The sequence below is a fragment of the Carya illinoinensis genome, chromosome 16 (genome assembly GCF_018687715.1).
Source record: "Carya illinoinensis cultivar Pawnee chromosome 16, C.illinoinensisPawnee_v1, whole genome shotgun sequence".
Lineage (NCBI taxonomy): Eukaryota > Viridiplantae > Streptophyta > Magnoliopsida > Fagales > Juglandaceae > Carya > Carya illinoinensis.
Genome location: NC_056767.1, coordinates 12,069,862 through 12,090,317, shown reverse-complemented (window position 1 = coordinate 12,090,317; position 20,456 = coordinate 12,069,862). Strand labels below are relative to the sequence as shown.

Here is a 20,456-nt window from a genome sequence, read left to right as displayed (position 1 = left end):
AGATGTGTTTTTGATAAGGCAGGTTTGGGATATATGCCAAAACAAAAGTACAAACTTTATAAAAATTTCTTTGATAATCCTTCTACATCAAAGATCAATAATCAAAATTCTTTTCATAAAAATAATTTTGTCAAAAAAAGATATTATTATAATCATTCAAGTTCTTTGTATATGGCACATGCTATTTGTAATTTCTGTAATAGAAATGGTCATAATTATCATACTTGTTCTATTAGAAGAAATCATACAATGACTATTAGGGTCATATGGGTACCTAAAAATCTTGTTTCTTCTGATACTAATAAATAAAGGACCCAAAGAACTTGGATACTAAGAAAAATTATTTTAATTGTTTTTATAAGTATGCATGAAGTCAACCACAAGTAAAAACAAATGGTTTTTAGATAGTGGATGTTCAAGACACATGACGAGAGACAAGACTAAGTTCTTTGATCTTAAATATAAAGAAGAAGGACACGTGACATTTGGAGACAACTTGAAAGGGAAGATCGTGAGAATAGATAAAATTGGTAATGAATCTTCTCTCATAATTGAATATGTTTTACTTGTTGAAGGTCTAAAACATAATCTTTTGATCATAAGTCAATTATGTGATAAAGGATTTACAGTTACTTTCAAAATGGATAAGTGCATTATTTTGAATGATCATGATTGTAATATTTGTTTTATTGCTTTTAGAAACAATAATGTTTATACAATCGATTTTGAAAAAATTACCTCACAAGATACTATTTACTTTTCAGCTCAAAATGAAACTAGTTGGCTATGGCATAGAAGGTTAGGTCATGCCAACATGGAACTTATTTCCAAACTTTCAAAAAATGATCTTGTGAGAGGTTTACCAAAAACAAATTTTCTTAAAGGCAAAATTTGTGATGCATGCCAATTTGGTAAACAAACAAAAATTTCTTTTAAAACTAAGAAACATATTTCTACTACTAGACCATTGCAACTGATACACATGGATCTTTTTGGACCAAATAGAGTTGTAAGTCTAGGAGGAAAATATTATGCATTTGTTATTGTTAATGATTTCTCTAGATATACTTGGGTCATCTTTCCTACTCATAAAGATGAGGCACATAATGTTTTTACCAAGTTATGCAAGAGAATTCAAATGAAAAGGGCTATACTATTTCAAGTATCCGAAGTGATAGGGGAAAAGAGTTTGTTAATAAAAATATTGAAACATTTTGTGATGAAAATCGTTTTGTGCATAATTTTTCTACTCTTCGAACTCCTCAACAAAATGGGGTAGCAGAGAAGAAAAATAGATCTCTTCAAGAGATGGCAAGAACAATGCTCAATGAGAACAACTTGCCTAGTTATTTTTGGGCCGAAGCGGTAAGTACTGCATGTTATGTTATAAATAGAGTTATGCTAATGTCTAAATTAGATAAAACCCCATATGAGCTTTGGAATGAGAAAAAGCCCAATATTGGTTACTTTCATGTATTTGGATGCAAATGTTTTATTTTGAATGACAGAGATAATTTAGGCAAGTTTGATGCAAAATCTGATGAATGTATTTTTCTCAGGTATTTTACTAATAGTAAAACTTATAGAGTATTCAATAAAAAGACTTTAACTGTACAAGAATCTATGCATGTGTATTTGATTAATCTAATTCTCCACTCTCCAATAAATCTATTGATGAAGAAACAGGAGGTATAAATAATACGGAAAGTCTCAATCTCAACAAAGAGAACACAATAGAAGAAGTTCAACATGGAACCATTAGGAAAGATCATCAAAATTTAATACAAGATGCAACAAACAGTGGAAATTTGTGAAAGATCATCCAGTAGAACAAATTTTGGAAGAACCTTCACGAGGTGTAAGTACTCGATCATCTCTTAAAAATATTTGCAATCATACTGCTTTTCTATCTCAAATTAAACCCAAAAATATTGATGATGCACTTCTTGATTAATCTTGGATTCTAGCTATATAAGAAGAGTTGAATTAATTTGAAAGAAATGATGTTTGGATACTTGTTCCTAAACCCAAAAATCATACTATTATTGGAACAAAATGAGTTTTTAGAAATAAGAAAGATGAGTCCGGAGTCGTTACTAGAAATAAAGCTCGACTTGTAACCCAAGGTTTTAATCAAGAAGAAGGAATCGATTATGATGAGACATATACACCAGTCGCAAGATTAGAAGCTATTCGAATGCTACTTGCATATACTTGTTATAAAGATGTCAAACTTTTTCAAATGGATGTTAAAAGTGCTTTCTTAAATGGTTTTATAAATGAAGAGGTATATGTTGAGCAACCTCCAGGTTTTGAAAATTATATTTCCCCAAATCATGTTTTCAAACTCACAAAATCACTATATGGACTTAAACAAGCTCTTAGAGCTTGGTACGAGAGACTCAGTAGTTTCTTGATTGAAAAAGGTTTTTCAAGAGGAAAAATCGACACAACTTTTTTCATTAAATATGAAAATGATGATATTCTTTTGATTCAGATTTATGTTGATGATATAATATTCGGTGCTACCAATGAAAATATGTGTCAACTTTTTGCTAAGACTATGCAGGAAGAATTTGAGATGAGCATGATGGGAGAACTTACATTATTTCTCGGATTGCAAATTAAGCAAGCAAAAAATGGGACATTCATCAATCAATCAAAATATATTAAGGAATTACTGAAGAAGTTTGAGATAGAAAATGCTAAGAAAATTGGAACACTAATGAGCCCATCAACTAAACTTGATAAAGATGAATCCGATAAGCCAGTTGACTCGAAGATATATCGAGGTATGATTGGTAGCTTATTATATTTAACAGCTAGTAGATCAGATATTATGTTTAGTGTGTGCTTATGTGCACGCTTTCAATCATCTCCAAAAGAATCATATTTAATTGCATTTAAGCTCATTCTTAGGTATCTTAGTGGTACAATTAACCTAGGGTTATGGTACCCTAAGCACACATCTTTCGATCTAATCAGCTACACAAATGCAGATTATGCTGGCTGTATAATAGATCGAAAAAGCACTAGTGGAGCATGACATTTCTTAGGTCATGCACTAGTTTCCTGGTTTAGTAAAAAATAAAATTTTGTTGCACTATCTACTGCTGAGGCAGAATATGTTGCTACGGGTAGTTGTTGTGCTCAAGTTCTCTACATGAAGCAACAACTTGAAGATTTTAAACTCATGTATAATCACATTCCAATCAAATATGATAATACAAGTGCTATAAATCTTTCAAAGAACCCAATACAACATTCTAGAACTAAGCATATTGAAATAAGATATCATTTTCTTCGAGATCATGTGCAGAAAGACGATATAATACTAGAATTCACAAACACACACGATCAGTTAGCAGATATTTTCACAAAGCATTTATCATAAGATAGATTATGTATGATCAGAAGAGAAATATGTATGATGCATGCTATGAATATCTCTTAAAAGATAGACCAGAGTCAATAAAAATAGAGATAGATTTTTTAAATACTTTTACATAAACTTGAGATTCTTAGCCTCATGTTTGAGACGCTCATTCTCTTCATACAATATCATGTCATTCTTATCCATGGGAACCGGCAAGTGGAATGAAGAATCTAATAAAGATTTCAACTGTTTATTCTTCTGCCGAATGATTCATTCCCTTGTGTAAGACTCTTGAACAATTCGTTGAAGTACAACAATTTGTTCTTTGAGCTTTTCAACTTCATGATTTTTGGCTTATAGCCGCTGAGAAAAAGCAACAATAGAGGAAGAGTAGCGAGTCCCAAGACTCACCAAGTCATAAATAGTATCAAAATCTGACTTATTAGTCAGATTATTATTTTCTTGCTGCAACATGACATCAATGGCAGCTGCAGAAAGGACAGGAGGTTGAGATGTAGAATGCCTCATGGATGGATCTAGAGAAATATTAGAAGAATGAGCCATTGAGAAAAGAATAGAAGGCTTAAAACGAGAATGTTGAAGGAATGCAGATGAGTTATAGAGATGAGAAGAAAATTTAATGCGGATTGGATGAACTTCAGGACTGATTTTATAGAGATAGCATAAAGAATAAGACAAACTATTGTCTCTTCAAATCATTTAGTCAAAAGAAATACAAGATATGCTGGACACACATTGTCAAAAGTTTTCTTACTAAGCCAGCGAGATTAACAGTAGATTGTCCCTATTTTTCTAGTAAACGATGAACCTCTGCTGTTATTTGCCGATGTTGACCTTGTATCTGAACCATTTCTCGTTCCAGCTCCTCTATTCATGGTTGCAGATCATGAGCATACCAATCTGTAAATTTTTTTAACTCTTGGTTTTCTTACTTTAGCATTTTATTCTCACTATCCTTATTAGCAAGCTTCTGTCGTAACTCAGATATTTGCATGTTAAGATGATCAATCTCACTCACCCTCGCCATTAACCTCCAAGACATGATCGTAACATAGGCAGCATATTGACTACTGAGCATTCTTGATTCTGCAATAATCTCAAAATCAGTCTTACTAGAAAAACGGTTCTCTGCTCCTATCATGGTATTGGCGGTCTCAGGAGAGAAGATTGATGATTGATGCGTCAAGGGTTCCTGATTCAAGTCTGGAACATTAATGGAAGAGAATTGCTCAGCCATTCTATCGTTGTGGAAAAATAGGACTCAGGTCAAGAAGCGATGTATTTTTTTTGGCATCCGATAGATGAAAATGATCATTTTTTTATAGAAACTCAGAGCCTTCAATCACATTTGTCAACAACATCAGGCGATTGTTTAAATCTCCAGCCGCACTAAATTCATAGAGTTAGGCCTCGAGACTTTGCAGCATTTGTCGGGTCACGAACGGCTCCTTTTTCAACTATCTACAGTGACTATTAAATGCATCGTTTTCTTCAGTCCATTTACTTGTTGCCGATCCTTTTTAATGATGCCAAAAGGAGGAGAAGTTTTAGACTAGAACATTAACATTGTTTAAATTGCTAAACTTGTTATATATGCTTGGAATTATATTTATACTTTTGCTTGAAAAACTAACGCATATTTTCAGGGGGAGCTTAAGTATTAATACAGGTTTCAAGTTCTATCAAATATTTGTCATCATCAAAAAGGGGGAGATTGTTGAACTCAAGGTTTCAAATTTCATGTGATTATAAATTTACGCATGGATTTTGATGATAACAAATGAATTCAAAAAATAAAGGAGTTTCAAGTTTAAGTTATCCACACAATGGAGTCAAGCACATCAAAGAACCAAGCATGAGCAAGAAGGAAACAAGTTCACATTAAAATCATAGAGTAATGTTGTAAATCTCTTAAAATTCAAAATTGGGATTAATGCTCAAAATTAATATTTTATCATAAAGCATTAAAATACATTTTCCACATGTGCATGAATATTTTTGAAAATTAAATTTGAAAATTTTGAAAGATGATTGATTGTCATCTTTTACATGTGCATGCTTTGATTAAAGGGTTGAACTTTGAAAATATTAAAGATGATTGATTGTCATCTTTCACATGTGCATGTTTTATTTGAATATTTTCAAAAGTGATTGATGCTTTTTTAGACTTATACAAAAGGTAGATGATTTTGTTTGAATTTTTTGAAAGGTAAAGTGTGCTCTTTTTGTCATATACAAAAAATAAAAGATTAGGTTTGAATTTTTTGAAAAGGAAAGTGTGCTCCTTTTGTTATATGTAAAAAGTAAAAGATTAGGTTTGAATTTTTTGAAAAGGAAAATGTGCTCCTTTTGTCATATGCCAAAAGTAAGAGATTATGTTTGATTTTTTTGAAAAAGTGAATGATGTTGTCTTTGACATGTGAATTTTTTTAAATTTGAATATGAAGTCTCATATGCCTATAAATAGATCATTTGAGAGCTTCACATTTACAACATTCAGAGCATACAACATTCATTCAAAGCTTTTATTCTTTCTTCTCTAAGCATTGAGGCTTAATCCTTGTTCATTTTGAGAGATATAGTTTGCGCTGTATTGTTCTTATTTCACTCATTGAGGAGTGTTTTCTGATAACCTACCCACTATCAGCTTTTGTATCAGAAAAAGAGTGTGTATAACTCTTGTGCGTGTAGAAAGTATTCTACACAGGGAATAGTTGAATCACTACATGTAAGGTGATTACAAGTGTAGAGGGTGTTCTACACGGATCCTTTGTAGCGGTGTTGTTCAAATGTGTAATAGGTTTCTATCTCTACCTGAAAGAGGTTGAATAGTGAATTTGGGAATCCTCAAGGGGTAGCTTGAGGCGAGGACGTAGGCAGTGGGGCCGAACCTCGTTAATATACTGAGTTTGCTTTTCTCTTACTCTTACTCTTTATATTTATTGTTATTTCATATTTTGTTTATATTTTATATTATATATTTGATTTATAATTGTTATTTTTTTAATACAACTCAATTCACCCTCCCTCTTATGTTAGTCATCTGGGCAACAAGATGGTTCTAGAGCCACCGATAGTCGGCTCCGATAGTATAATTTTATTTTTTTAAAACATTTTCATGTATTTTCTTATAGAGATACAAAAAGAAAAAAGAAAAAAAAAACATTACTAAAATATAAACTGACAAAAATTCTAAAAAAGTAAATAAAGAGAAAATGGGTAGACATTCTCTGTAGCTTAAATAGGCTAAAGGATCATTTTCTAACTAAGTTTGGAGAAAACTCTCTCCATAAAATAGGTCTCACAATATCCTATTCTACCTGCACGTAGGTTATTTGGATAGTGAGATGAGATAAAATAATTTTAAATAAAAATTAAATAAAATATTATTAAAATATTATTATTATTTTAAAATTTGAAAAAAGTTGAATTATTTATTATATTTTATTTAAAAATTTAAAAAAAATTATAATAATGGGATGAAATGAATTGAAAGTGTTTCTCAATCCAAACCATCTCAAACCGCCATTAACTTCGTTGTCTCTCTTTTTACTACTTGGACAAGAGTAGAAAGAGTAGAGTTTCTCTTTAAATAATATGAACACAAGTGGGTCGATGAGTTGCATTTAGAAGCCCTCCTGATAAGGTAGTATTGTTGTTTATTGTTTTAGTATTGCTATATTCATTAAAGAATTACACGAAATAATATCATAAATTAAAGTGATTTTATCTGATCTGTTAAATTTATTTTACAATAAAAATAATTTTACAGTCTGACAAATTACATCAAGTTATATCAATTTGTGAGATTATTTTATGTAATTACTTTGTAACTAAAGTATTTTCCTTATTGTTTTGACACTTTAAATTAAGAGTAATGAGTTGTAAGAGTTTTAAATAGATAAATTTCATACAACTGTACCAATGTAAGAGAAGAAAGATTGAAAAGAAAGATGAAGAAGAAGCTTCTGGTTTTTTAAGAATCAGCACCTCCAAGAATGATTAATGTATTTACTTGAATGAGTATCACAATCTCTCAGTCTCTGTTATTATATTTCTTCCCAAATTAGGCTATAGTTAATCTCGTTACAAATGAAAGGGCAATTATGTAAATTGCTACATTAATTGATCACATGCCCCGTGCCTGCTTCTCTCTTTTGTACCTCTGTCACTTCTTCCTTTGATTCACTTCACTACACGTTACAAACATAACTATATATTAACATGTGCATCAATATAATGTTATTGATTAAAAAGTAAATTTTATTAAAAATAATAATAATTTAAAATTTAAATATGAAATAATTAGTATTGATGCACAGAAATTAATATACAACTTTATTTGTACGTACCAAAATTCAATAATTATATATCACAAGATTAAACAGGGAGGGGTAAACGAGAGTGGAAGAATTTCTGTTTTAGAGAGAGATGATAGAATTTTTTGTCTTCCCATTCTAGACACTTTTTCAATGGTTGGATTTAACTCTTATAATATTTTATTAAGAAAATGCTAATAAAATGAGTTGAGATGAAATAAGTTGAAATAAAAATTGAAAATTAAATAAAATATTATTAAAATATAATTTTTTAATATTATTTTTTTTTAAAATTTAAAAAAATTAAATTTTTTATTTTATTTTGTATAGAAATTTAAAAAAGTGATAATGATTAGACGAAATAATAAGTTTTGTAAAAATAAACGAGGCCTAAATTGTCCCAAGAATTTTCTCCCTCAATCTTACCGTTCATGCATTTTTTTTACTTAATGATTAAGAAAATGACTATTAATAAAATTGTGTATTTTTTTTTTCTTAAGGATTAAAAATGTTAAAAAAACATTTTAAAGAAAATCATAAAAAAATTAAATAAAAATTTTCAACTATCAATATGCCCAGCAGTACTAAAAGTAAAGTCTGGAGACTCCCACCCATTGAATCTTACATCATATAAGCCTTATTTTAATTAAAAAAAATTAAAATTAAAAAACTTGAAGGAAAAAAAAGAAAAAAAGAAAAGAAGCTGCCACTAGGCTCATATTCTCAATACCTAATATAGCTTCAACTACCACATATTTTCTTGATTTACAATAGTATTCAAAGTAATATTTCTAACCCTATTAATCCTTTGTATACATCATTCTGTTCCACACACATTGGCTAATTATAGGATCACATCCTGACCATAAAAGCGGAAGAAAGAGATTCCTCCCATTCATGTCCGAATTTGAGGGTTTAAAGTGGAAGAGAAAAAACATATATAAAAAACAGACCCTATTTATTGTCTATTTAATCCTGCCCGAAATATTTATACGGATAACAATAAATGATGTAAGACCAACTTGAAGTTCATATCGCTCTCCCATTGAATCCGTCAAGGTCTAGTAAAAGCTTGGAACCTTGATCCAAGATCACAAGTACAGTTTGGAACTCTTCATCTACACTATGCCAGGTGATTATTATCAAAGTCCGGCTTACAATTTGAGCTCCCTTTCAAGGGTTTCAAGTTTCACCACCATCCTAGTCACATAGTTAAGGAAAAGTAACATGCACCATGATTGCTGGTATAAAAAACACTACAACCAATCACTTATCTTCAATGGAGAATATTCTCTTTAACATGCACTAGAATGGCTAGATAAACAGATCAATAAATCTTTATGAAAGACCAGATGCCTTTAATACAAGAAACAAAAAGCGTCAACACACATGAAGCTTCTGGCATCAACATTACCTGAAGCAAGAAATACAGTTTCCAAAAACTGAAAACACTGCCGGAAGAATAGAGGCAAGGGCTAGGAAGAAGCAATGATTCCGCTGAAACACGTCTGGAATTATTGGGAAAGAAAATAATCCCTTTTCCATGTATTTGCTCATAAACAACAAATATTCCTTGTTGAAATTCAAGATTTGAACCGAAGAAAAACTAACTAAAATCTTATTTTTGAGGATACTTTGTTGCTTTATCTGGTAGAATGTTATCTGGAAGAATAAGTTCGGGGGGAGTTTCCCGAACAACACCCAGCATGGAGTCATACTCCTCATCCCGATGAGCAAACTTCTTGCGGAGAACCTTCTCAAACTCAATCTCATCAAATGATTTTGCATTCTCAGCTGCATGGACCTGTGCAAGGTTTGTATAATTGGTAGCAGACTGGGAAATGAAGGCTATCTCTTCATCAGTGAGCTTTCTCAGAAATTTTGCTGGGTTGCCTCCCCATACCTGTGATTCGCATTTTATATTACTAGGCATTGACTAATCATCTGCCAAAGGTAGGCATGTGTTCCTAATGCAATGCTCAAAAGCTGTTTATAGAATCACCCATCAGAAGGGCTAAATTGGCATTACAGTGTTTTGTATCAAATCCAACATATCAAATAAATAAGGAAGAGTTTTTCTGACTCAATACACAAAGTAGAATACTTTCTTTCTAACAGCAATTTGAGTTGTCACACCAGACATTTTCCCCCTATGTGAAATTCAAAAGGTATATACTATGGGTAAGAGACAAATATGAGGCAAAGAGGGGTCAAAAGGAAATGAAGAATAAAGAAACCTTTTCTGTCCTGACCCCACTTTTGACATAACCTGATGGGCGGGCCATTTGAAATTTTGAACAGAGATAATCCAGTTTAGCTTCACAATCTTACTTTTGCAACGTAATAATGGTGATTATTGCATATTAACCATCAAGTACAGAACAATTACCTGCTTATCTTTGAAAAATATGACGATTGCACTGCTGTGGCATGAGGGTTTCTGAACCCTGTGAGCACTGGCTCACCATCCCATTTATCACTAACATTTAATCAAGAACAATGGTCTTGTTGACATTATAGTGAGCACCTTTGTGAAAAACGATCCCAACATGCGTAGTATGGTGGATAAGAAGAAAAAGAAATTAGTGTAGTTTTGAGGGTTTCGAAATATCGGGGTCGGAGCTTAAGTCTTTTGTTATTAACACCCTGTATCGATGGTTCATGGCTCAACATATATATTACCCTCTCTAGTTCTAACTTTCAGGGTTTTCTAGCACTTTTTCCTTAAGTGGATTTCATGTACGAGAAACGCTTCAGACCGGTCGGGCTGTTAATCACACAAAAACAGCCCGCCAATCATCTTATGCCACGTAGGAAAAAGGACTAAAAGGTCAGTAGACCGTGAAACAGGGAATCAGAACGTAGTAGCTTGAAAACAAACTTCAGTTTTCCGTCTGCCCTTCCCACGATCGCGAGTACTAGCTGTTCTCCCTTCTGCCATTTGTCTCAGCCCGACGCCAACGGAAGCAACCATCGCAGCCCGATGCCGACTAAAGTATCTCAGCCCGACGCTGACTCAACCATCGCAGTCCGGAATCACATCCTCAAGTCCTCGTCGTGTTCCAAATTGATCGAAAATACCTTGCTGAGCTGCGACAGGCTGTTTCTTGCCGAGCCACGACGGATGGAGATTGACCCATCAAGCTGCGATGGACTGATTTTGCGACCCCCAATCACCCATCCCAAACCCAGTGTCTTGAACAACAAATTGATTTTGCGAGCCCTCCTGGTCGTTCGCCCTCACACTGCATGATTTTTGGTTATGACTTTCTCATAAGAGTTCTATGATTTTTGGGGGTTTTTTGCCATTTACTTCATCCTGATTATGGCACCAAGTGCTGTTCTTTATGGTCTACGAAGTGCGGGGGTTTGTGGGAAGCTTGACAGCGCCAGAAATCTGCCGGTCGGAGGTGAGGGGCCGGTTTGAGGGGAGACGAAGTGAGGGTGGTGTTGGGGGGAAATGAAGTGGTTCGGTCAATGAGAAACACAACCCACGGATGAGAAAATCGAGCTTGGTGGAATCACATGAGGGCAGCTTCTGATTTCTGTACGTTCTTTTGCCTCCAAATATTGAACATATTTGAGAGTTGGGAATGGGTTTCGTAGACCAAAAATACAAGCAAACCCAATGGGTTTCGCAGCGAGAGAGTGATTTTCCGATGGAATTCTTCATTAATGGGTTGAAATCTGTCAGCGTAGAGTGAGCTGGGGGCGGTGGAACTTCCAAAGCTCTTGGGCAGCGGTGCAAACAGACGAAACAAGAGATGAAAGGGGTCTCGCAACGGTGAGATGGGTTTTGAAAGGGAGCCGTAGTGAGCTAGCTTTCTGATCGTGTGTGGTCCACGAATTAATCGGTGGAAGTCCTACGTGGCGGGATGTGATTGGCGGGCTGTTATTTGAGTATAACCAGCCCGACCGGTCCTAAGGATTTCTCTTCATGTACACATCCTGTGTACCAAGGTACTATCCTCTTTCATCACTAATAAAATCATCATTTTACTCATCAGGAAAGGGGGCAAAAAAAATTGAGAGATAAATGAGAGAAAAGAACATGCGGATACATACCTCACCAGTTGGGACCCTTGTATTCTGTCTCACAAGGGCTCCAGCAGCAACCATAGCATGTTTCTCCACAACAACAGCATCAAGGAGTATTGCCCCCATACCAACAAAGGCCTCATCCTCAACGGTACAGCCATGGATAACAGCACTATGACCTGCCCCGCTCAAATTTCCAAGTTAATCGAGGAAAAAGTAAACCAACATCATGTTAAGCCATTTCAAACCATGCATATCATCGCCAACACGTCACTCACCTATGGTAACATTGTCCCCAATAATGGTAGGTAAGACCTTCCCGCTTAGGTTAGACTTTGCCACATGCACAAGAGAGTTATCTTGTATGTTAGTTCCAGTACCAACACTGATGTTGTTCACATCACCTGCGCTCAAAAATGTCTTTACCGGATTATTATTTTGATAAGTATACAAGAAACAACAGTTCACATATTGCGAAGAATGAGACTTGAAGAAAAAAGTTGACTTCCCCCATAAAGAAACTAAAGCATCCAGACAAACTCTTTAATCCTTCACAGGTGGATTGGAATACAGACTCATTCGAGATTTATTTATGGTGGATATACATATGTGAAAGACACCAAGCCAAAACCAATGGACAGAACAAGGTTATAATAGTTCCGCAACATATATGTTTGTTAGAGAAATAAATAATCAAGAAGCAAAAAGACATCGTATTTTTCCATATATCTACATGCACATAATATTTCCACTGCCATCAAACAATAATGAGGTGCCTCAGCCTTTGCAGGCATGCCATTCACACGATATATCAACTGGCATTACCCTCACCCCCCCCCCCCCCCCCGGGCGCCCCCCGGCGGGCGTAGGAGGGGGAAAACCCAAACAATAATAATAATAAAAAAAAAATCTAAGATTCCAAAAATGTGACATGAAAAGGTATTCAAAAAGAGAAAAGAGACCAATCTAATGGTTTAAGAATCTATATAATCACTGCCACAAGAATCTTACCTCTCAAGACACATCCATACCAAATAGATGATCCTCTTCCAACTTGAACATCCCCAATGACAGAGGCGCTTGGGGCCACAAATGCATCCTTATCAACCACAGGAGCTTTATCAAATATGTTCATAAGAGTTCGATGCCTAGACACTAGAGAAAGAAAACACAGGAAATTAATCAAATATGTTCGTAATAGTTTGATGCTCAGACACTACAGAAACGTTCTAATGAATCCTATATGCGACTCAAAAGAAAGCTAAGTCGGCTGACATAAAACATGGAAAATTAGAAAATAATGTAACCCACTTACAATCATCTCAGCAAAGCAAGTAAGAAGACCAATCACTTTATGCATCTTTAAAGCACACACGAAAAAGAGATGAACCAATTAGTAGGCCAATAAATGGTGTAATCACAGATTCCCATCATGGTTTTTTGCTCTAAAAAATAAAGGACATTTGATTTGATATCTATATGATTAGCTGAGCAAGAATAAAATCCTTCAACTACCCTTGATTCAATAATTTCTTTTGTAATTGATAAGATCTGGACACAGGAGATAACCCAACCCATCTCATCTTATCCCTTCACTGCCTAGCCAAGGCCCAAGAGGCAACCATAATTCAGGCAACATGTGGCTCGGTTTGGATTGAGAGGGGCTCTCAACCCACCTTATCTCATCTCATTATTACAACTTTCACAAATTTTCACAAAAAAAAAATATAATAAATCAAATCTCAAAACAATAATAATATTAAAAAATAATATTATAATAATATTTCATTCAACTTTTCAACTCAACTCACTATCCAAACCTACCTTATTCTTTATCATGTTTCCACCAAACACGAATGTGCTTAAGAATCAGCACAAACAAAAACTAAGAGGCCTCCGACAATCAAATTTCCTAGTGATTCTCAAGCTTTCCCCTCGAAGGTTCTCCCTGTAATTGGTACGTACATGTGTACATTGACCCATGGCAGAAAAAGTATTTCCTTTCAAATTTTTCGAACTAAATCATACTCAGTGATTATGGATTCTATATAAAAAATAATCATGGTATATGCATTTTCTTCCACATGCCTTAAGCTCAGTGATGGAAAGCGCAGTGCTTGCCAAACTCCCTTATCTATTTTACAAAATTTCCGCTCGCTTTCAGTTCGTAATTTGCATAATAAATTCAGCTCATTGACATCTGAAACTTGCATCAACGCGTTTCCGGTGAAAGAAAATCTAAGCACTTCCAAAACAATTTACAGCAGCGAAACATGTAATTGAACAGAAAATGCCAACAATGTAACTGGCTCTAGCTAAATTCCCAACCCAAGCAGAAAGTATCATTTCACAGAATCGGTCTAACTACAGGAAAACAAAAAGAAAAAAGAAAATGAAAATCTGCATAAAGAGATGTAAAGGGTGAGATGGAAGGGTGGGGGCTTTACGTTGCTCCTGGAAGTAGTAGTTGCCTTGGAGGCGGCAGCCAAGACGATCAATGGCCTGGCCGGTCTCGCGAATCCAGAATCCGACGGTGTATATTGCTTTCCCAAGGGTTCCCATGTGGGTTTGTTGTCTTTTCGATCGTTGAAACTGTATCTGGTCTTACGGCTTCCAGTGAAAGAGGTTGAAATTTCTACGGGGGCTTTCCCAAGCTTCGGCTGTGCCTCTGTTGGGCGTGTGGGCGTTCGTGCGTGTGATGGAGAAGGAAGGCGGAGTGAGATGATACTCTTGCGGTTGCAGTAGGGCAGAATATCCCATGTACTTCGGAGGATAAAATAGGGTTTTCATACTTACTAAGGTTATTGGTATGTAATTATTATGTATGGCCCTAAATTTAATACAAATCCGATAGAAAATTAATGGTTGTGAATTTGATTTAATGAGTTTGAGTTAAAATAGATTGACTCGTCGAGATATAATTTATTAACAAGTTAATAATAAATCAATTTATTTAATATAAAATTAATCTGTTTTAACTTGTTTAAATTTTATTTTAAATTTAAAATTTTATTATTATTAAGTTGTAATATTGATATTTTTCAGTATGTTTATATTTTTATTGTTGTAATTGTAATTTTAGATATTGTTTTTATTATATGTTAAAATTTGAAAAATATTGATATATATTTTTTAAGCTATTGTTGCAACTAATAAATATAGATTTTAACTTTTATGTGAAATTATATTAATCAGGTCAAATAAATTATATGTGTTAGTTTAACCAATTTACATGAAATATGTTTAAATGAGTCGTGTTATGTTAATTTATTTATAATTAATTATTATACAGGTCAAAAGGAATGATACAACACGATCCGTTATCTAAATGGATTTGGTTAAAATTTGAAAGTTTGATACGTTTAGTTTAACGGATTGAACTTAAATTGAGCTATATAAATGTTTATGACTTGACATAATACGAGCACGGCCTGAAAACTTGATTTTCCATCCCTAGTACTTATGGACCAAAAATTATTAAATGTACCCAAAGAACTGATATTGGTTTAGGTAAAATTTGGAAATTTTTTACTTTTGACTACTCACTCAAAACTTAAACTTTATATTGAATTAGAAATCTCAATGTCTATAATAATAAATTATTTATTATTTTATTTTTTAATCTATTTTTTAATGCATTTTTTATTTTAAATATTTATATATATATATATATATTTCATAATTTTCAACAATTTACATATCAAACTCTATAAAACCCATCTACCAACCTAAAAATTGAGGCAGAGAACATAGAGGTGGTATAAAAAAAATGTGACGAAAACTACCAATACCTTAAGAAAATGGAAATAATGTTCAAGAATGACAGAAAATAAGAATATTAGATTTTTTGCTTTATACACACTTTTCAACAAATATGATGAACCACCTAATGTCTAGTTTGTTTATTCAATGCTTATTCCAATGTAGATGATAGTGAGAATAGGCAGTGAGAATAACTCAAGTAAAACATGCCTACCTAGAAGAAATGGCCATTCCAATGTCATTTCTCCCATAGACTTATTAAATTTATAACTCAATATGGTTTGATATTAGATATTCAATTTACTTTATAATAAAAGAATTTTGTAATCAAACGTACTATACCAAATCATATCGGTTTATATGTTTATTTTTTCAGAATTTCTTTATAGACATTTTTCATTATTAAGTATGCGATCAGGATTACAGTAGGAAATATATTTTTCTATAACTAAAAAATTTTGCTATTAAGAAGTTATAAGTTTTGCTACGTATAAGCAAAGTCTCGTATTAATTTGAGTATCAATACTGGTTCTTTCATATTTAAATTATAGTACTTATAAAAAACGAATATATTTTGGAATAATTTTAATCGTATGTTAGTTGTGCATGTATCATATTCAATTCTCACCACTTCATCATTAATTATTGCCAAATACTATCAAATATTAAAATCAATGCGAATTATTATTGGAAAATACTATTCCCACATAAAATTTCTTATTAAGGAAGTGTTTCTAAATGAATTTGTGATATTTTTTTTTATTTTTAAAAAATGTTTAAATAGTTTAAAAAATTGTTTGAAAAAAAGTAAAAAAAAAAAATATTGACTAATCGGTGAGGATTCTCGGTTAATCGTCTTTGGACGTAGCATTGTCCATTATTATTATTATAAGTATTGGGGAGCTAGATCATGTACATAAAAAAGAAATATTTTGCATTTATTATATAAATAAATATATATTTCAGTGGATAAATAAGTTTATAAATTACAAACAATGAGAGATTTTAAATTTTACTTGAAAAGAATATAATTAATTTCATCAACATGCCCATGATTAATAATAATATATTCTAATTAGAAATGGTAGGGAATTTCTTGAAACTGGTTGGGGATGGCCTAATCCAACTTTTGCCACCAATAGAGTCCATTGTCAAGAATGGGGCTGCTTCTTGGACCGTCATGAGACTGTGAGACCACTGTACCCTTTTCGACGTATTAGCTCCTGCTCCATAACACTTGTATTCCCCGTAGTATGACGTTCTGCAAGTAAGTAAAAATCCATTACAAATTGCAACAAAATCATCAGCTTCGGTTAATTAATTATTCTTACAATTAATATAAGTTTATATCTTTCCAAACATTTTCGGAACGTGCCGTGATTTAATATAATATCAAAGTACATGTTTGGAATTGGGATAAAAAATATTACTTTTAACTTAAAGATTATAACTTAATTAGAACTTAACGTAATAAACTCTATTATTAAAAAATTATTTATTGTTTAGAATCTGTATGTATATAGTACTTTTAAACATATTAATTTGTTTGAAAACAAATTTAAAATACATTTTTTGACATAAAAATGACATAAAAATGCATATACGTGATAAAAATAAAATATTATAATAAAATAATAACAAAAATAGTCTAATAGATTTTTCAATAATTATAATAAAAAAGAAAATTTCTTCAACGATGCATAAATGATAAGAAAAGAATGAAAAATATTGATGGGCAAAGTCTTGAATAGATTATACGGGAATAATAAAAAATATAGATTAACAAAATTATCAGTGTGCTAAAATGATAAGAGTCATTTTGTAATGTATATAGCACGGTAAAATAGGGATTACTTTTTCTGAAGTGCTTCTGATAAAAAGCATCACTTGGATACTTTTGTTGAAACGTAATTTTTTGCCTTTTCTTTATTTAGAAGTAATGTAAAATTACCACAGAGATAAATTTTATCATATAAGCACTTTATACCGTTCTACCGTACTTTTTAGACCTCTCACCGCAATCTCAAACGGCAAACATGCCCAAAATAGAACTTTACTTTACAATTTAATTTAAAAAAAAAATGTCTATTAACAAGCCATTGTGTAGAACGCATCGAATAAAATGTTTAAATGACATAAAATTTTATATATAGTCACTTTTACATATTCTTTTACGTACTCTACTAATGTGATTAGTTTCGTTATTTCTTTTAATATAAAATAACTATTTTAATCAATCAAATCAATAGAGTGCATAAAAAATATATAAAAGTAAGTGTATATAACAAAACTTAAATAATTAAACTGATAACTTTGTATTTATAAATAAATACCCATGAGCTTTTGTTTTACTTTGAACAAATCAAATTCAGGTAGACAAAGAAAGAAATTAGTTATAATAGAATATTACTTTTGATTGGAAGCTGATCCCCAGTCATCCCAACCCTGGGGCAGCACTATACTTGACATGTACGTAAAGGCAAAGACGACCCTTGAATAGGGACCCCATGGCCTTCCAAGGACGGCGCTTTTTACGCCGGTGATCTTGCAACCTAAGAAGGTGAAGCCTGTGTTTTCCGACGGCGACTCCCTCCGTTGGGCTGTGATAGCTCCGGCAAGGTCCGACAACGAGTGCAGATGGCACTTCTGTTTAAGTTCCAACAATTATATATATATATACATGAGAACAGCAACAAAAGACAATCATTATCAAATTTTATAAAAATAAATTTATAAATTGATAACATATATATCACATTAATTTATAAAATATCTCAATTTATAAATTTATTTTTATAAAATTTATTTGCGTGTAAAATATTTATATATATATAATATATATAATAAAAAAAGGTCCAATAAAAAATAATCATTTTCCTGGTAATAATTAAAATAGTAGGTATAATTATTTTTCTTGCAGTCATGAAGCCATGAGTTACCTCAAAGAGAGAAGCAGCATTTCCACAAATAAAGTCAGTGTCTCCTTGTATATAACAATTTCTGTAATAATGCCTTCCAGTATCATCAAGTAGGGTATCCTGATTAGACATGATGCGGCAACCATAGAATGCTGCCCTATCTCCCGCAACCCACAGTGCAACAGCTTTACCACCATTTGTATTCTGTACATCGATCATCATATATATATATATATATATATGCATATTCTCAATTACTTTGTGCTCATAGCTAGATAGGCGAAAGGCAATCATGAACATGGTAAAAACACCAAAATTCATAATAGTTAATATACCTGGATGGTGAGGGATCTTGCAACAAAATCGGAAGCCAAGACAGAAAACGTTGGAGACTCATAGATCTCCCCTCCCTCCTTCCATGTGATCACAGTCTCAGCTGCGTTTCTTCCACTTATTGTTATGAAGGGCTTGTCTGCAGGCACAACAATCTTTTCTGTGTATATCCCAGCCTTCACCCAAATATACACAAGCTCCGAGTTGTTTGAGGGCACTGCATTAATGGCGTCCTGTATTTTCTGGAAGTCTCCCTTACCTGACTGGTCAACTCTTATGAGCAAGGCACTAGTCATTCGGGTAGGGTCCGGGTCTGCTTCAGAAATAGTACTAGCCATGAAAGTCCATGAAACTAGGACGAAGAAGTTCAAAAAGCAACCAAGATTCATCATCATATTTCTCTCAAAGTTCTGCAGAGAAAGAAAGTCACAGATAATCAACTCTATCTGTAGATATATATCAAAAGGCCGATAATGAAAAGGAATGAAGGTGGGTGTTCTTTTATATGGAGAACCCAAGCCGCTTTCTTGCAATGGATATAAATATAAGTTAAATTCCTGTTCAAAGCAACCGTGTGGATGCCATGATCAAGAGATAAGGTTAATTTGCTGCATGCATTTGTCCTAGGTAAAAGTAGGCGGCGGCAAAGGGAGAATTCAGGATTTGTGCTTCAGACAGACGAAAGAGATGTTTGAAAAACATGAAAAAAGACATTATAGTATGTTTGATTTTCTGGTTTTTGGAGGAAGTCGTCTTGTGTTGGGGGATAGCTTCAGATATACGAGGAAGATCATGATCATCACAAGTAAGTTAGGATTATAATTTTGGTTACTAGCTTATTAAGAAATGCAGCGTACGTGGAGCGCAGTTCACTGCTGTATTGGGAGTTGACCACGTTAAATAACCTGCAGCCTCTGTACGGCTGGACACCACCCGGACAAAATGGCACGCTACCTCGGTCGACCCGGATTTTCTGATAGAGCATGGAGGAGGTCAAATTTAAAAAACGTGTGTGGGCCGATTTTGGATTGTTTGAAAAAATTAGGCCCGTCTTTACTCTTTAGGGTGGGCCAAGAAATTGAGGGCCACACTCTACTAATTTGTTCAGCTGGTCCAAAGCAGTCCAGCGAGCAAGAATCGAGAGTCTAGCTGATATCGCATCTTCTTTTGAGAGGCAGTTCTCGGTTTCCTCTTTTGTAGGCCCGTTTCTCCAGGCCGGGAAAAATCCAGACCCAGTCAGAATCCGGATAACCGGATTTCGGTTATGGGTTTCAGACAGGAGCAAATCTAGGCCGGTAACTGCATAAAAAAAAATAGAAATAATTTTTACAGTCGGTAAATGCAGTCGGCGTACAGTCACTTTGAAAAAAGTCAATTAATATAGGATTTACATGAAAAAAAAATTATTTTTATAATTTTTTTATTTATTCCGTACAGTCGTTTGTATCCCAACTGCATTTGCCGACTGCATCTAGCAAAGCCCTAAAAAAAATTCAGATATACCCAATCCAATTACCGGGTTGTAGGGTTTAGGCGTTGAGAAGTATTAAAGTATATTGTAAATAATAGTAAAAAAATAAATAAAAAGTAATAATAGAATATTAAATCGTAGTAAAAAATAATGAATAATAATAAAAAATAAGTAAAAAGTAATAATAAAATAATGAATAATAATAAAGTATGTTGAGA

The 20,456-nt window shown here is 33.2% G+C and overlaps 2 protein-coding genes across 2 annotated transcripts; both read right to left on the bottom strand.

The window, feature by feature from the left end:
* Nucleotides 1–8,439: 8,439 nt before the first annotated feature.
* LOC122299359 (gamma carbonic anhydrase 1, mitochondrial-like) lies at nt 8,440–14,512 on the bottom strand. The gene is made up of 6 exons (XM_043109591.1): nt 14,202–14,512; nt 12,766–12,909; nt 12,033–12,158; nt 11,782–11,933; nt 9,351–9,619; nt 8,440–8,916 (listed from the first exon to the last, which is right to left on the bottom strand). Exons 1-6 carry the CDS (start codon nt 14,314–14,316, stop codon nt 8,871–8,873), a joined length of 852 nt encoding a protein of 283 aa, XP_042965525.1. The 5' UTR covers nt 14,317–14,512; the 3' UTR covers nt 8,440–8,870.
* Nucleotides 14,513–16,502: 1,990 nt separating this feature from the next.
* LOC122299922 (putative pectinesterase 11) lies at nt 16,503–19,670 on the bottom strand. Its single transcript, XM_043110409.1, has 4 exons — nt 18,770–19,670; nt 18,456–18,638; nt 17,927–18,162; nt 16,503–16,777 (listed from the first exon to the last, which is right to left on the bottom strand). The coding sequence occupies exons 1-4, from the start codon at nt 19,160–19,162 to the stop codon at nt 16,588–16,590; spliced, it is 1,002 nt and encodes a 333-aa protein (XP_042966343.1). The 5' UTR covers nt 19,163–19,670; the 3' UTR covers nt 16,503–16,587.
* Nucleotides 19,671–20,456: the final 786 nt, after the last annotated feature.